Here is a 13,753-nt window from a genome sequence, read left to right on the forward strand (position 1 = left end):
GACTTCTGGTAGTCCAGTGCTTCTCAAGTATATTTTGCAAGACCCTCAGGGAAAGGGAAAGCATTTCGCACCCCCTCGCCCCACAAACACGCTCGCTGCTGTGGCTATAAATGAGATTGTTATTGATGAACATCATATAAGTACAGTATACCGAAAAGTGTATAGTTTTTAACATTGACAAAAGAAAAAATGTCATTTAAATCAACTTTCGGCAAATTTTAATGAATTACAGCTTATTGTGAATCGAAAAAATGGGGCTTAAAATGCCTAGGAAAAAAAAAATTAAAAAAAAACAAATATATAAACACATAAACACAAATAAAAACACATATATACACACACACACACATATATATATATATATATATATATATATATATATATATATATATATATATATATATATATATATATATATATATAATATTTTTTTTTTTTTTAGTTCGCAGCTGAAACTTTTGGATTATTACACATGAGCACGGGTCAAATTGACCCAAGATGACATTATTATTTCAGAGGAACAAAGGGCAACATATGGGTATGATTTAAGTATTACCTTTGTCAGCTTGTGAATGATTTTACAAAAATAATAATTAAAAAAAACTACTGATGTTTGACAATTTAGATACATATTCACAGGGCCTGGGTCATATTGACCCATGACATCATTCCTCTTCTTGATAATCGAACATAAAGCATTAGGCAGAACAAAATATTTAGATATGGATTTGACACATTTCTGACAAGTTTGGGTGACTAAATACACCCCGGGTCAAAGTGACCCGGAGTCATTATTGCTGTTCCCTGCTATAAATCGTAACAGGAGGGTTAAAGGCAATGGCGACGGTGCCTCCCATTGGTTCATTTTTTTTTCCCCCTAGAAGGAATCAATCAGAAGAACTGGCAAAGAACTGCACCAGACCAAGCCATCACATCGTCATCCCATTTTTTTTTTTTTTGCAATGTTTTCAGTCTGGCATGTCATTTTGACGCGGGCACAGGATGACTTGTCCCAGTTGGATTCTCTCTTTTGCTTACTCTGCTCCTCCCATCTGTCAAGCTGTCATCAAAGTCCCTGCGGCGACCTTGTTAGGGCTCTCCGACTGACCCGCCCTACCAAGCGCCCCATCCAACAGGCACTTGGTGTAACCCCGATGCGCCATGGGAAATGAATGACGGATGTCTTTTTCTTGGAAGTCATCCGTGACGTTTGCTGTCTACGACGGCTCAAAATATGTGTGTGTGGTGTTTCCAACAGACGTCCCCGTTTTACCATAGAAAAATGGTAAACTTTTCATTAAATTTCACGTGGAGCGGATTGCTAGATTTTATTCTTCGATAAAACACATTTTGGCACTCGCCGTTTACGACATTGCGTACTCTGAAACCGATCACGGCTCAGCTTGGATAGGTCACATGACCAAACCCAAAAAACAAGTGAGCCTTGATTGGTTGGTACCGGAGACAGGAGCAACTGTAAGTCATTTTCAGTCGATAGCAAGTGATAATATTCATATAAAAATGATTCTCGACGAAACATTAACCCCTTTTCTTCATAAAATGGCTAAATAAGTTGGGCATCCTTTTAAATATGAAAGTACTCAAAATTGTAACAGTGTGATCTGCAATTTTATTTTGATCATGAAAACAAAATATACACGATCAAAACGAATTATTAACTTGTTATTGCACACATATTCTGTGGTTAGAAAAGAAGTGTGGGGGGGGCATCTAAAAATTACGGACAAGTTAATAAATATAAAATCAAGAGAACACATTTCCCATCTGGCTAAACACGTATCTGTACTTTGACTTAAGTACACAGTTTGTGTACTTTTGTCACCCTCGAAGATTGTTGCCGATAATTACGTGCAGTAATTCCGCCCAAACCTCGGATGAACTTTCCATGCTGCTACTACTACAGAATAGTACTGACTATTTGGCTCCCCCTGCTGGCTATGACAAAAACAAACACATTCGGTTCACTGAATACTCATGCATTGTAGCGGGTATTAAATTACATAAAGTACTTTCTGAATGATATTAAACCCACTGAAAATTGACTGCAGTTTAATCACCCACTGAAAAATGAATCTGATCAATGTGATCATCTTTAATGCGTCGATGTTGATCTGAAAATCCCATACAAAGGCGGTGTGTTATAAATTAGGCTTCCTGGAATGGGGCAGGGATAAATTATGACAACAATGAAGGGATGGAGGATACGGGAGGAGGGAGAAGGCGAGGAGGAGGAGGAGGGCGAAGGAGAGAAGGAGGAGAAAACAACAAGGACAAAGGAGTCGTTAAACAAAAGCAGGTTCGGACAACAGCTAAAGTTGTGAGTATTGTCTCATTTTTTTCGGGGGGTTTGAGGTCACTGAATCGTAACTGAAGATCATTAGCATTCTTCTAATACATTTTACGATTAAAGTTAGTCCTGGATTTTGCAGATTGTGGGTATTAAATGTGTATTATGCAGCGCACATATTTAGTCACTTAAAAAAAAAAGAATAAGCATGTGTATAAGTTATAAACATCTCATTCTCAACATAAAGAGACCCAAAGATGACTTTTTGTTCTACCAAAAAAAAAACCTGTAAAAGAATGCGCGAGTGTAACTTAGGAAAGGGTGGAGGGGTGCGCAGATTGGGCACCAGGAAAAAAAAAAAAATCACATTCTTTCGAGAGAACTCACAACTTGGACTAAGTTGCTCTGACACATTGCGAGAGGAATGATGCGGCGCTGTGAGCGAGACAAAACAACTCGACGCGAAAAGCTTTAAGAGTCCATTGAACGACACCGCAGAGGCCCGTGGCTTGTATGGGGCCTAGCTTGCGCAAAACTACGCTGGAGTGGACTTTAGATTTTGTTAAATAGCGTTTCTCAATTCACACTCGCTGCAGTGACTATAGATGAGATCGTCATCGATGAAAATGGCTTTAGCATCGCTAAAATTGTAGACTTTATAACATTAACAAAAGAAAAACACAATTTAAATCACCTTTCAGCATATGTAAACTTGTTTATATGGGTTATAGCTTATTCTGAATCTGAAAAAAAAGAGCCTCAAGTGCATCAAAGTTCCTTAAGTAAATTATTTTTTAAAAAGTCAATCCTTATTCAAATTAAAAACATTTTTGATCTACTGAAACATGCTAGGAAAAAAATGAATACCGTAATACCCCAAATATAAGGCACTTTTTCTCCCAAAACGAAGGGCAAATGTATTGATGTGTCCTAGAAACGGAAACTTAAGACTTTTTTTTTCATTCGCTCTCTTATTCGATTTTATTAATCCTTCAGCCACATAAGCAGAGTTTTGACGCACAGATGCGCATTTTTCTATCGGTCGTATTCTTACCTAAATAATTACCGTAATGAGACAAGCTAGAGTGCAGACGCCAGTTGGCTGTTAGCGGCCGGGACCTGTTGCAGCTAACAGCGGCTCGTGTTATCAGGATGCTATGGCATTATTTTCAATAAAAGAAGTGAGCAAACCGAACCAACGTCCGTATCCCATTTGACTCATTTATGAATTGTCGTATGTGGGAAATCTGAAAAACCCTTTCATGACCGATTCTTTTTTTTCGAAGGTTTATTATCGAAATTCACACTTAACACATTCACTACAGTCTTAACCCTTTCAAGACTTCTTATTTTTGTCAGTAACCCAAAAACGAATCCCCGCGACATAAGCCTGCTTTTGTGAAAACGCCTTACAAATGTAGTAAACTTTTTTTTTTCCTTTTTCCTAGTTTGTGGAGCTCACCTCTTTGCAATGGGCAACCTTTCAGTGGTCCTGCTCCTCTGCGGTTACCTCGGTAACGCTGCCAAACACAAGACACAAATCAACGCGAGACACAAATCATCTTGTTTAATTATGCCCCGGTTTCCTCTGTTTATTATTATTAAAAAAAAAAAAAAAACGATTTCACATTTCATATTGTTTTCTTTTGCGTGTGTTCAACAGCATTCACAGCTGTAGTCCAAGCCCAGGAGAGCGGTAATGTTCCTTTCAAAGTCTCCTCTTAAAAATCCGGACGTTGTTATGTATGCGCACTGTGACTCATTGTGGCATGCTTACTTTTTTTTTTTTTTTTTTGCCTCCAGAGGCCGTTGAGGCACCTGCCGCGACCCCAGCACCTGCCAGTAAGTGGACTGCCACATTGTTTAACTCATTGAATCCCAAAGACGTATTTTTACGTAGTTCTTTTTTCCCCCGACCTTTTTTCTTATTACTTGGAATATCAACATCTCAACTGTAAATTTCAGTGTTATTGCTGTCCTCCAAGTATGGCCCAAAAAAATAAATACATAAATATTAAGGGTTGAATGCCTAGATTTACGAAAGATAACTAAAAATACGTCTTTGGGATTGAATGAGGTAATAACAAGCGATGGGAAGTCATAAAGTAAAAATAAATTCTTAGGCAGCTTTCTCAAGTGTTTGAAGTTAATGTGAGGATTCTTTAAAAAAAAAAAGATAACGTTCCGAAGTGTACATTTTGAAGTAAACATTTTACTTACAATCTCAATTTAAAACAACAGATAAAAGTCAAATACCAATAATCTATTATTTCAAGTGTAATTGTAATTAAATCCTCAATATCAGAAGTTAACCTGGTAATGTCAATATTTCTTTGTGTTGTAATTCAATTAAGTCTTTTAGCCTGATTTTTTTTCAGCATTTCCTCAAAAGGCTCCATTTGATTAAAAAAAAAGTCTAACATTTTTATCGGGCTATAACCGAGGGCCTGCTAATCGCAGTCGTATGTCGGTTTTATACTGCCCCCGTGTGGCCAAGACGTACATAACAGAATGAGCAGGGTAACACATCGTTTTTTTTTAATTAAATTTGATTGTCATTACTGTGTTTATTCAATCAAATAAAATAGTGCTAAATTTTCACAAAAAAAAACATTACACTGTTTTTGTGGTTGTTTTGGGAGGCATGATTGACGTGTGTGTGCTTGTATAGACTGCAGGGAGGAGATGTATCCTTGCACCAGGATGTACTCGGTCCATCGACCCATTAAGAGATGCGTTGGAGGCCGCTGCATTTACAGGTACTTATTGCATAACATACTAGAGCATGTCAGGCTAATCCTAAAATCTGTGGAACTAAATCTGTTGCAAAAGCAACTTGTGAAGTAATTGTACAATGGAAAAAAAAAATATATATATATATATACTGTATAAACTATGTATACAGTATAAATACTTATAAATATTACATATATATTCATTTGCACATATGTATACAGACACATATGCACACGTTTTTTTAAATAACATTTTTTGGGGCTACAAATACAAAATATATCTACAAATTAAATGTACATGTAATTGAATATACAACAACATATTGTGTTGTTGTTGTTGTCCAAATGTATTTAAAAAAAATATTCTAAAAATATTTTGTGTAAGTTATCATCATATGAGAAACCTTTGCACTAAATTCATTATACTCATTACTTTTTTTCTGCATATGATCTGCTTTATTTCGGCGTGTCTCAGCCTTCCTCGCGTCTACGTGATCAACAATGAGATTTGCATGAGGACGGTGTGTCAACATGAGGAGTATCTCAAAGGTGAGGCAGGTCTCATCATTAAAAAAAAATAGTCCACTTCTTCAACAGAAAAACATTCATTTTTTCCCATAAAATTAGAGAACATTATTTTCCATATACAATTAATACCTTTGAAAACAATTTGCTCTGCACGACATCTCCCATGCTCAACTCAGCTAACGGCCAATCCTGACCCACCTCTTGATCATGTGACATTCACAAGCCGAGCTGCGATTGGCCGTTACCTGAGCTATAATCAGAGGTGATGTCGACATTATCAGTCGACAGCAATTGGCAAAGATATTAATTGCGCATGAAAAATAATGCGGTCATGATTGAATACGGCTAATAAGCATTCACGCGCTGGCGCTAACACGCCGCCGTCTGTTTTGGACCGACAGCCGAGTTGTGCCGAGAGTTGTCCGGGTGGCCCAAACGCATCGCGAGGTCATCCAATGGGAAACGTTGCCGCAATCGCCGTGGCAACCCCAAAACCTGGGCAAACAAGGCGTGACGGGGGTCTCCCGGCGAGGTCGCGGCCCCTACGGGGGCGTCGCCACCCAAACACTCCATAACACTATAAATCTCACGCTCAACACCTGCGGGGTTCCCCCTGATTTTTTTCATACATACATTACACACGTGTGCTGAGTCATATCTATGTTTATGTGCCCTAACTATTAATTGCCTGTGAATACTGTTCATGGATCATGTCTAGCAGGGTTTATGGCCCCTGAAAAGGTGCTATGGAAAGCCATTGGAGCATTTACGCAACATCCTGGAGACCCAACTTTAGCTTTAAGATGTCTCGATACACTAGAACAGTTCTTCGCAAAGATTTTTTTTTTTCAATGATGTACTCCGAGCGAATTTTTGAATGAAGCATTTTTGAAAGAAGAAAAAAAAAGGCTTAAAACAGCACTGTGCTATCTCTCTCTGATTGGTTTAACGCTGGAATTATATGTGTTGTCGTTTAGCGATGTTTTATTCAGCAAATCCAGAAGATTTCTATTCGGGATTTAGTTTGAAAATAATAATGTACTGTTGCTGTTAGCTGTTCGAAAGTATTACATTGGAGTTGTTGATACCAACAGAAAACTCACTAAAATCTCACATACCCCTGCGGTGCCTTCGCCTAACCCTAGAGGGCACTCGTGCGCTCATTTGAAAACTGTTGCACGGTAACCCAAACGCAATATTGGACAAGGTGAGAACCAGTCTGTCAAATATTTTTTTCAGCCAAGTGCTCCCTCACCAGCACAGTTTTTTGTTTTTTTTTGCATTAAAATAAAAACACTAAACTCCTTGAGACACTGTAGGTTGTGTAACATCATTTGTTTACTTTCTGGCCCATGGAAAACTGCACTACGAAAGAGAATGCACATAGGTACAAAACAACAAAATTAAAAAATTAACGTACTGCAAGGGAGTCAGATACACATCTACATACAAGCTTCATATATAAATACACACACACACACACACACACACACACACACACACATATATACATATTTATACACACACACACACACACACACACATATATATATATACACATATGTATGTAAATCTATATACATTTTTTTTTCTTTCGTGGTGACTGGTGTCTAGTTGTAATTTTCAAGAACAAAATGTGCTCACGTGTTGCTTTGCGTTCTAATTAATTTGCCCTTAATTTGAAAACAGAATGTACCCTTCCTGTCATTATGAGCCAACAGATGTTAATGCAGTCAGATGTGGGCATTAAAAAAAAAATAAATAAATAAACTTCTCTTTGAAAATGTAGCGCAGAAACTTTTCACAGACTGCAGGCGGCAAATGTATTATCGTTCTAGCAAAATTTCCGCGACGGCCGACGCCCGTGGCGCAAGTTGATGACAGTGTTCCAATAATGTAATTTTCAAATACTGTGCTGTCAAATACAATGTGCACTTCTACCACTTGTGCACTTCAATGCGGTGGAATTGCCACGTTTTGAAGAGATGTTTTAAAAAAAACACAGTTGCGTACATTTTAATTGAAACAGGTGACCCTAGTGAGGATAAGCAGCTCTACAAAATGCACGGTTTGATGATTTAACCTCCTCTTTGTTGAGGAAATAAAATACAAAAGTCGTGTTGTTTCCGTCTTAAGTTTATCTTTGCATATTCATTTCCATACACAACAAATCACGTTGGTCAAACATTTTGTTATGGTTATTATCTGCAAGTGCCAGTCAACATCCATCAGCATTGTGAATCAACATAATCTATCTGCATGTACACGACATCACAATAACCAAAAACGCGAGTCACAAACATAAGCTTGGTCCCAACGATGCGTCGGTCCAAAAAGGAAACGTTTTACATCAAAATCAGGTCGTTAGCGTAAAACCTTTCAGGTTGTCAGATGACCACCCCAAGAACGGCGGGCGATGACTTCACTAAGCGGGTCAAAGGTCGTGACCGAGCTTATCTGACATCCGGCGCCACTAAATCTTTCAGGTAGGCCGGCCACACGTCAACTTGGCTGCCGGCTCCACCCTAGAACTGATTCACTACGGCTGCCAGTTTTCAAAATGCAGCTGCTCCATCATGTATGTCTACACTACAAGTATTGCTGTTATGCCCAAAGCGTCCACTAGAGGGAGCCAGAGAGCAGCACCGCTTGGGTAAACCGCTCAAGTTTTTCAAGTAGATAATGGCAAACCTAATAGAACAATCCGACTGTTGAATTAAGACTTATTAACAGACAAAGTGCATATAATTAACCCATCAAAGGGGACCAAAAAAAAAAAAAAAAAGCTACGACACAGATGACTAAACACACATTGAAAATAAATATTCTCTGTACAGAAACTGCATTGTTTGTAATATAACCTCACATTTCTATCATGTTCACAGTTAAAAGGAGGGAGGAGACAAATAAACTGACATGAGAATTAGTGTTAGCCTTGACACTAACGGCGTTAGAACTTATACTGATTAATACACTATACAAGAGACGGTAATGGTGGGGGAAGGGGTTACCCTGCTCGGCAGGGAGCGGTAGGGGACCCCCTCAAAGGGGAAAGCAACGACGCGAAAAGTGCTGCATAATGTTACTGCGAGAGGGAGAGAGAAAGAGAGAGGAAAGGGAGGAAAAACAAGAGTGGAAATCCGCTCACTTGGGGGAGTCAAAGTCTCCCCACAGGTCTGAGCCGGCCGTCGCCGGCGGATTGGACGGAGCCACCGAGTTGGAGTTGCTCGAGTCCAGATCCAACAAACAGCCTGGTGGAGAAGAGATACCACAAATCTAGCCACCATTATCACATGAACAACTCGGCCAAGTGATCGGTGCCGTTGATAGATACCGGCGTCAAAGATCCTTTTGTACTGGACCGGTGACGAACTATTTAGGTCGTTTTAACTAAAAAAAACAGGAAGTCTGCAGTTTTTACTTTTCCTGTAAATGTGGTCTCTTTGGCCCTTTCATTGAGGTCACATTTAAAAAAAAAAGAACTCCTAAAAACATCTTAAGAGGCTCAAAATGACAAGTAAAAGCAAAGATTTTTACATTTGTGAAAACATATGAAACTTTGCACACACATCAAAACTGGCAAAATAATATGTTGTTAGGTTTTTTCGTGCTATTAAAAACTGCCCCCTTGAAAGTGAAATGAACTAGCTATCTAAACGTTTTTACATGGTATTATTAAAAAATTATTAAAAGAAAAACAAGTATATATATATATATATATATATATATATATATATATATATATATATAATTTGAATGAATTACAGCTTATTGTGAATCGAAAAAAGATAGCTTAAAATGCCAAGAAAAAAAATAAAATAAATAAATAAATAAATATATATATATATATATATATATATATATATATATATATATATATATATATATATATATATATATATATATATATATATATTTTCTGTTGTCAGGTCTCTTTAACATTAAAAGGGGAATGGGAGTGAAGGGGCTCCAAATGGAAACCCCCTTAACGTCATATTAGTCGCCATTTGGCACTATAAAAATAAAAGTTAAACTAGGTGGTCAGGGAATTATTTTTGAATGTCAGGTAAGTATCCAATTCATCACAAATTCCAGTGTGTTCAACCTTGTGGCGTGTCGGCCACAATTTTGGGCACACACAGCTCCGCGCTGTGGTTGTAAAGCCCCATTGGCAACAGCTTGGCGCCAGTCCGCTGAGGCCAAGGGAACTTCAGCCATTTTATGACTTTTTTCAATAAATAATTCCCTTTTTTCTGACCTTCTCCGCAAACTCTGCTCACATACGAGTCAGGTAAAACAGAGGAACGGGGTCATGGCTGACAGTTGGGTGACGATGTTTATTTCCAAGCACGTTGAAATGAGTTAGGCTTATAATAACCTTCTCAATAATAAGTCGCAAAAAAAATCGCAAGTTAAAAAAAAAAAACGTGACACATTAATTCAAAAGCAAAACACCTGGTGACCTCAACAGTACCCCCGTGTTTCTCCTGAGATCACAAAATACTCCTGACATGAAAGGAAAACAAAAATACAAGAGACGGGCTAATTGGCCGCATGACCTCTACCAGCGTTTCCACGGAGGCTTACAATTACCTACCTGTGTCATTTCCTCCCGCAGATGGCGGCGTGTTATGATTATTAGATCGGGAGGATGGGGGCGGGGCTAGCCTGCCTCCGGGGGGAGGCGGAAGGAGTCCTAGGCCACCGGAACTCTGGGGACGAGTCCTATCCTTTTTTTTCGATTGCTGCAGGGGAAAACACTTATATGAGTGCGTGTCGGACAATGTGATTTCATAGACCGCGGTACGGTGCTACCTGGGCCCAAGTGATCATTAGTTCTCCCCCCCCCCCTCCCCCCCAAAAAAAAAGACACATATTAACACATCAAACAGAACAACGATAATCAAGAGAGGGTATCGGTACTTGGTATCAGTATCGGTGACTAGTAGGACAGGTTGAGTACTTGCATTTTGCGTAAATAAGTTTCCCCTTGGTCGTGATATGAGGGAATATGCTAACCGTTTCTGGGATTGGGTTTCCAACAGACTTACTAATTTAAAAACAAGTCAGATTGTGTCATTATCAACCTACATTATGAGAAAATATATCCAGGCCATGAACATAAAAGAGGTCAATGACGAAATATACCGTAGAGTACCTTGCGAACTTGTGCACCATTTGCTAGCTTGAGCCAGGAGTATTATGTGACCTTCACAATTCCACTTTGTGAGACTAGTTCCGAAATAGTTACCCCAATATTGAGCGTGATGGTTTGTCCCTCTTTGAAGCCCAGGTCAAGCTTCGGAGCAGAATCTGGAGCCAGCGCCTGTTTGCTGAATTCATTTTCTTGTTTTACCCACCTTCAGAAACAAAAGGAAACAAAGACAAGAGATTGATGGTTGTAGCATTAGACGTAATGATTTTTGATTAATATTTCAAAAGCCGCATACTTGAAATGGTCCTGCAGCGCAACATTGAAGTCGAATGCATCGCCTCGGTCTCCAAACCCGATACCAATGAAGGCGCTGCGGCCTGTAACAGAAATTTCATATCCACTTACAAAAGAATCTATTAACCTTTAAATTTGCGTAATAATTTGTGGAGACTGGTGGAGTAATACCAAGATTACCCTCATTCAAGTAGATATTACAGACAGAATAGCTGTTTAATTCCACAAACATAATAATAATAATCAGAATGCAGTGCCTAGACCAGTGGGGCCAAATATATCACATTTTGGTGTTGACTTCCTCCTTAAAGGTCAGGGAGTGAAATTGAGACCTCTTGAATTTTACAAAGCCTAACTGTCACTACAAATAGATTGTGGGTGCACAGAAATAATCACAAAATACATCTAAATCAGCTATTACAACATTACTTCCGGTAACCCTAGCGGTAGCTAGACCACACGTGTGATGCCTCACTCTGAATGCAACGTTAAAAACTAGTTTTTCATCAATCTATCGTCGAAGCCCTCCTAGAAATTGCATGTATGCATTACAAAAACAATGAATTTTAACAGGAATATTTGCTTTTTGACCTTCAAACCCATTGTAATGTTAAATATTTGTGTTTTTTACTTCTGTGTTGTGCCCATTGTTGACACTTGTGGATCGATACACAGAACATGCGCCTCTGTTATCACACAGGTTGCTCAATGTGTTGCATCAGTGAGTAACAGAACATGTCACTTGAAATGTATACATAAAGTTGTTATCGGAAATAGATAGGAATTTTGCTGCAGCGTACGTACCGTTGTCATCCTGGATGCGGAGCACAAAGTACCGGCTCGAGTCACTCACTGTTTCCACTGCGATGCCGGGGTACTCATCCACTGGCGCCTGAGCAAACAGCTCTCCTGTACATTGGACCCAAAAGAAATATTAATTATTTTTACGGTCTATGTTTTGGCGGGATTTTGGAGCAATATGGAGTATTGTTATGACAATATTGTCTAAAATAGGACACACCAAGAGACAGACAAAAACAAAGTAACAGATGCTTCTCTCTCACCGGACATTTTGTCCTCCAGTTTCACATAGGCGACTTTGCCCCGAGCGACCACTCGCATGCGCCCCGACCAATCGGGAGCGTCCAGCTTCCAATCGGCAGCCCTGGGATGGGACATACAAGAAAGAATGATTGCAGCTGAGGTGTGGACAGCGATGGATGGACATGACTTTTATGCCGCCGGTGTTCTATTACAAAAAATAAATCAATAAATCAATAAACAAGCTTCATAAAAGTTAGATAGATACATTATGTACTCAGGAAAAGATGGTCAATATAAATATTAATGTGAGCAGGTGCTACAGATGTGTTTTGCTAATCGAACTTGGTTTCCTTTGACCAACCAATCAGTAGGCCAGGAAAATGCTGATGTCCTTGAGGGCTTAGTCCCTGACCCAATGAGGATGAATTTGAAATCTGATTATTCAAAAAAAAAAAGCCCAATGTTAAAACACTTGGCTTGTTGGATTCACCTTTTGACACATAAACAAACATCAAATTATAGAATTTCATGGAACAAATACAGAAATTTAAATTGTAAATATTGCAACTATATCGTACAAACTGGTGGTCTAAAAAGCGTGACTCAAGCTGTGAGTAAGCGTGCGTCTCTTTGCTGAAGTCTCGCGGGATTTATGTCTTATTATGTCCACAACGATGCAGCTGGAGTGGATAAAAACCAAATTGTCTCAAAATTTTATGATGATAATAATAGTTCCACGTAGACCCTCAAGTGTCTTAAAATAAGGGACACGGTGGATCTTGCATGCGTAAAATCAAAATTTGGGCCTAATGTAGATTGAATCACATCTAATCAGGCGCTTCCAATGTATCAAATAGGATAATCATCATTTTTCATCAGGCATTTCAGTGGACGGTCGCGGATGCAGCGCCAAAAACAACGTTATCTACTGTCCAATTTACTGCCCTTGAATGTTATTTTAATTGTGTTTTGGCAAATTTACTGCAGTAGATGTGCAGTCAAAGTAGTACATAAGCAGAATGCTAACCGGTAGCATGAAACTACATTAGGTCGGCTAGCAGGTAGCGGGCACCGTTGCCCCGCGGCCAGGCCTCACCTGATTGCCCGGTTGGATGCTCGCGGTGGGATTCGGTACACGTTGACTTCTGGTTTGACGCAGAGGACAGACTCGTACTCGAACTGACCCTCCGTCGCCATCTTGCCTTGTTATTCCGTCGGTGTGCGCCGTTGCTTGTGTTGGTGTTGGCGCTGTCCCTTGACGCCCAATGGAAGCTTGAGCAGATATGCTAATAACTTCCGCCTGTTTCTTCTTCGATTTTTTTTTTTCAGCGATGTACCCCTGTGCAAGAGAACCCCTTGGTTGTGTAAAATAAATAAATAAATAAAATAAAACAACGTTTTGCACCTCCATGTGTACCAGCCTCTCTTTTATTTAAAAAAAAAATGGATGGATGGGGTGAACCATTTACGTATGGGTGAGACTTTTTTTTAGGTTAATGAAATAGGCTAGAATGCGAAAAATAAAATATTTATGAGCTTATATTTTCCTGAAGTATTTCAATAATTATTTAAATGACAAGCACTTCAAAGTTATTCTCCACACTTTCGTGCTACATTCACTTTTTAGCCTTCACAAAAATATTTTCAATAAAGTCTTTGATTATAGATTTCAAATTACTCAATTTAACT

The 13,753-nt window shown here is 39.0% G+C and overlaps 2 protein-coding genes across 2 annotated transcripts; one reads left to right on the top strand and one right to left on the bottom strand.

Moving 5' to 3' along the window:
- Positions 1 to 2,248: 2,248 nt before the first annotated feature.
- On the top strand, positions 2,249 to 6,880 carry mfap5 (microfibril associated protein 5). The gene is made up of 7 exons (XM_088411218.1): positions 2,249 to 2,338; positions 3,757 to 3,822; positions 3,972 to 4,004; positions 4,112 to 4,150; positions 4,980 to 5,067; positions 5,519 to 5,592; positions 5,973 to 6,880. The coding sequence occupies exons 2-7, from the start codon at positions 3,780 to 3,782 to the stop codon at positions 6,083 to 6,085; spliced, it is 390 nt and encodes a 129-aa protein (XP_088267344.1). The 5' UTR covers positions 2,249 to 2,338; positions 3,757 to 3,779; the 3' UTR covers positions 6,086 to 6,880.
- An 809-nt stretch (positions 6,881 to 7,689) lies between these two features.
- Positions 7,690 to 13,382, bottom strand: necap1 (NECAP endocytosis associated 1). The gene is made up of 7 exons (XM_088411217.1): positions 13,161 to 13,382; positions 12,085 to 12,185; positions 11,825 to 11,929; positions 11,022 to 11,103; positions 10,823 to 10,931; positions 10,169 to 10,316; positions 7,690 to 8,822 (listed from the first exon to the last, which is right to left on the bottom strand). Exons 1-7 carry the CDS (start codon positions 13,259 to 13,261, stop codon positions 8,716 to 8,718), a joined length of 753 nt encoding a protein of 250 aa, XP_088267343.1. The 5' UTR covers positions 13,262 to 13,382; the 3' UTR covers positions 7,690 to 8,715.
- Between the last annotated feature and the right edge of the window lie 371 nt (positions 13,383 to 13,753).

This window comes from Hippichthys cyanospilos, chromosome 3, assembly GCF_059441005.1.
Source record: "Hippichthys cyanospilos isolate Australia breed blue-spotted pipefish chromosome 3, RoL_Hcya_1.0, whole genome shotgun sequence".
Taxonomy (NCBI): domain Eukaryota; kingdom Metazoa; phylum Chordata; class Actinopteri; order Syngnathiformes; family Syngnathidae; genus Hippichthys; species Hippichthys cyanospilos.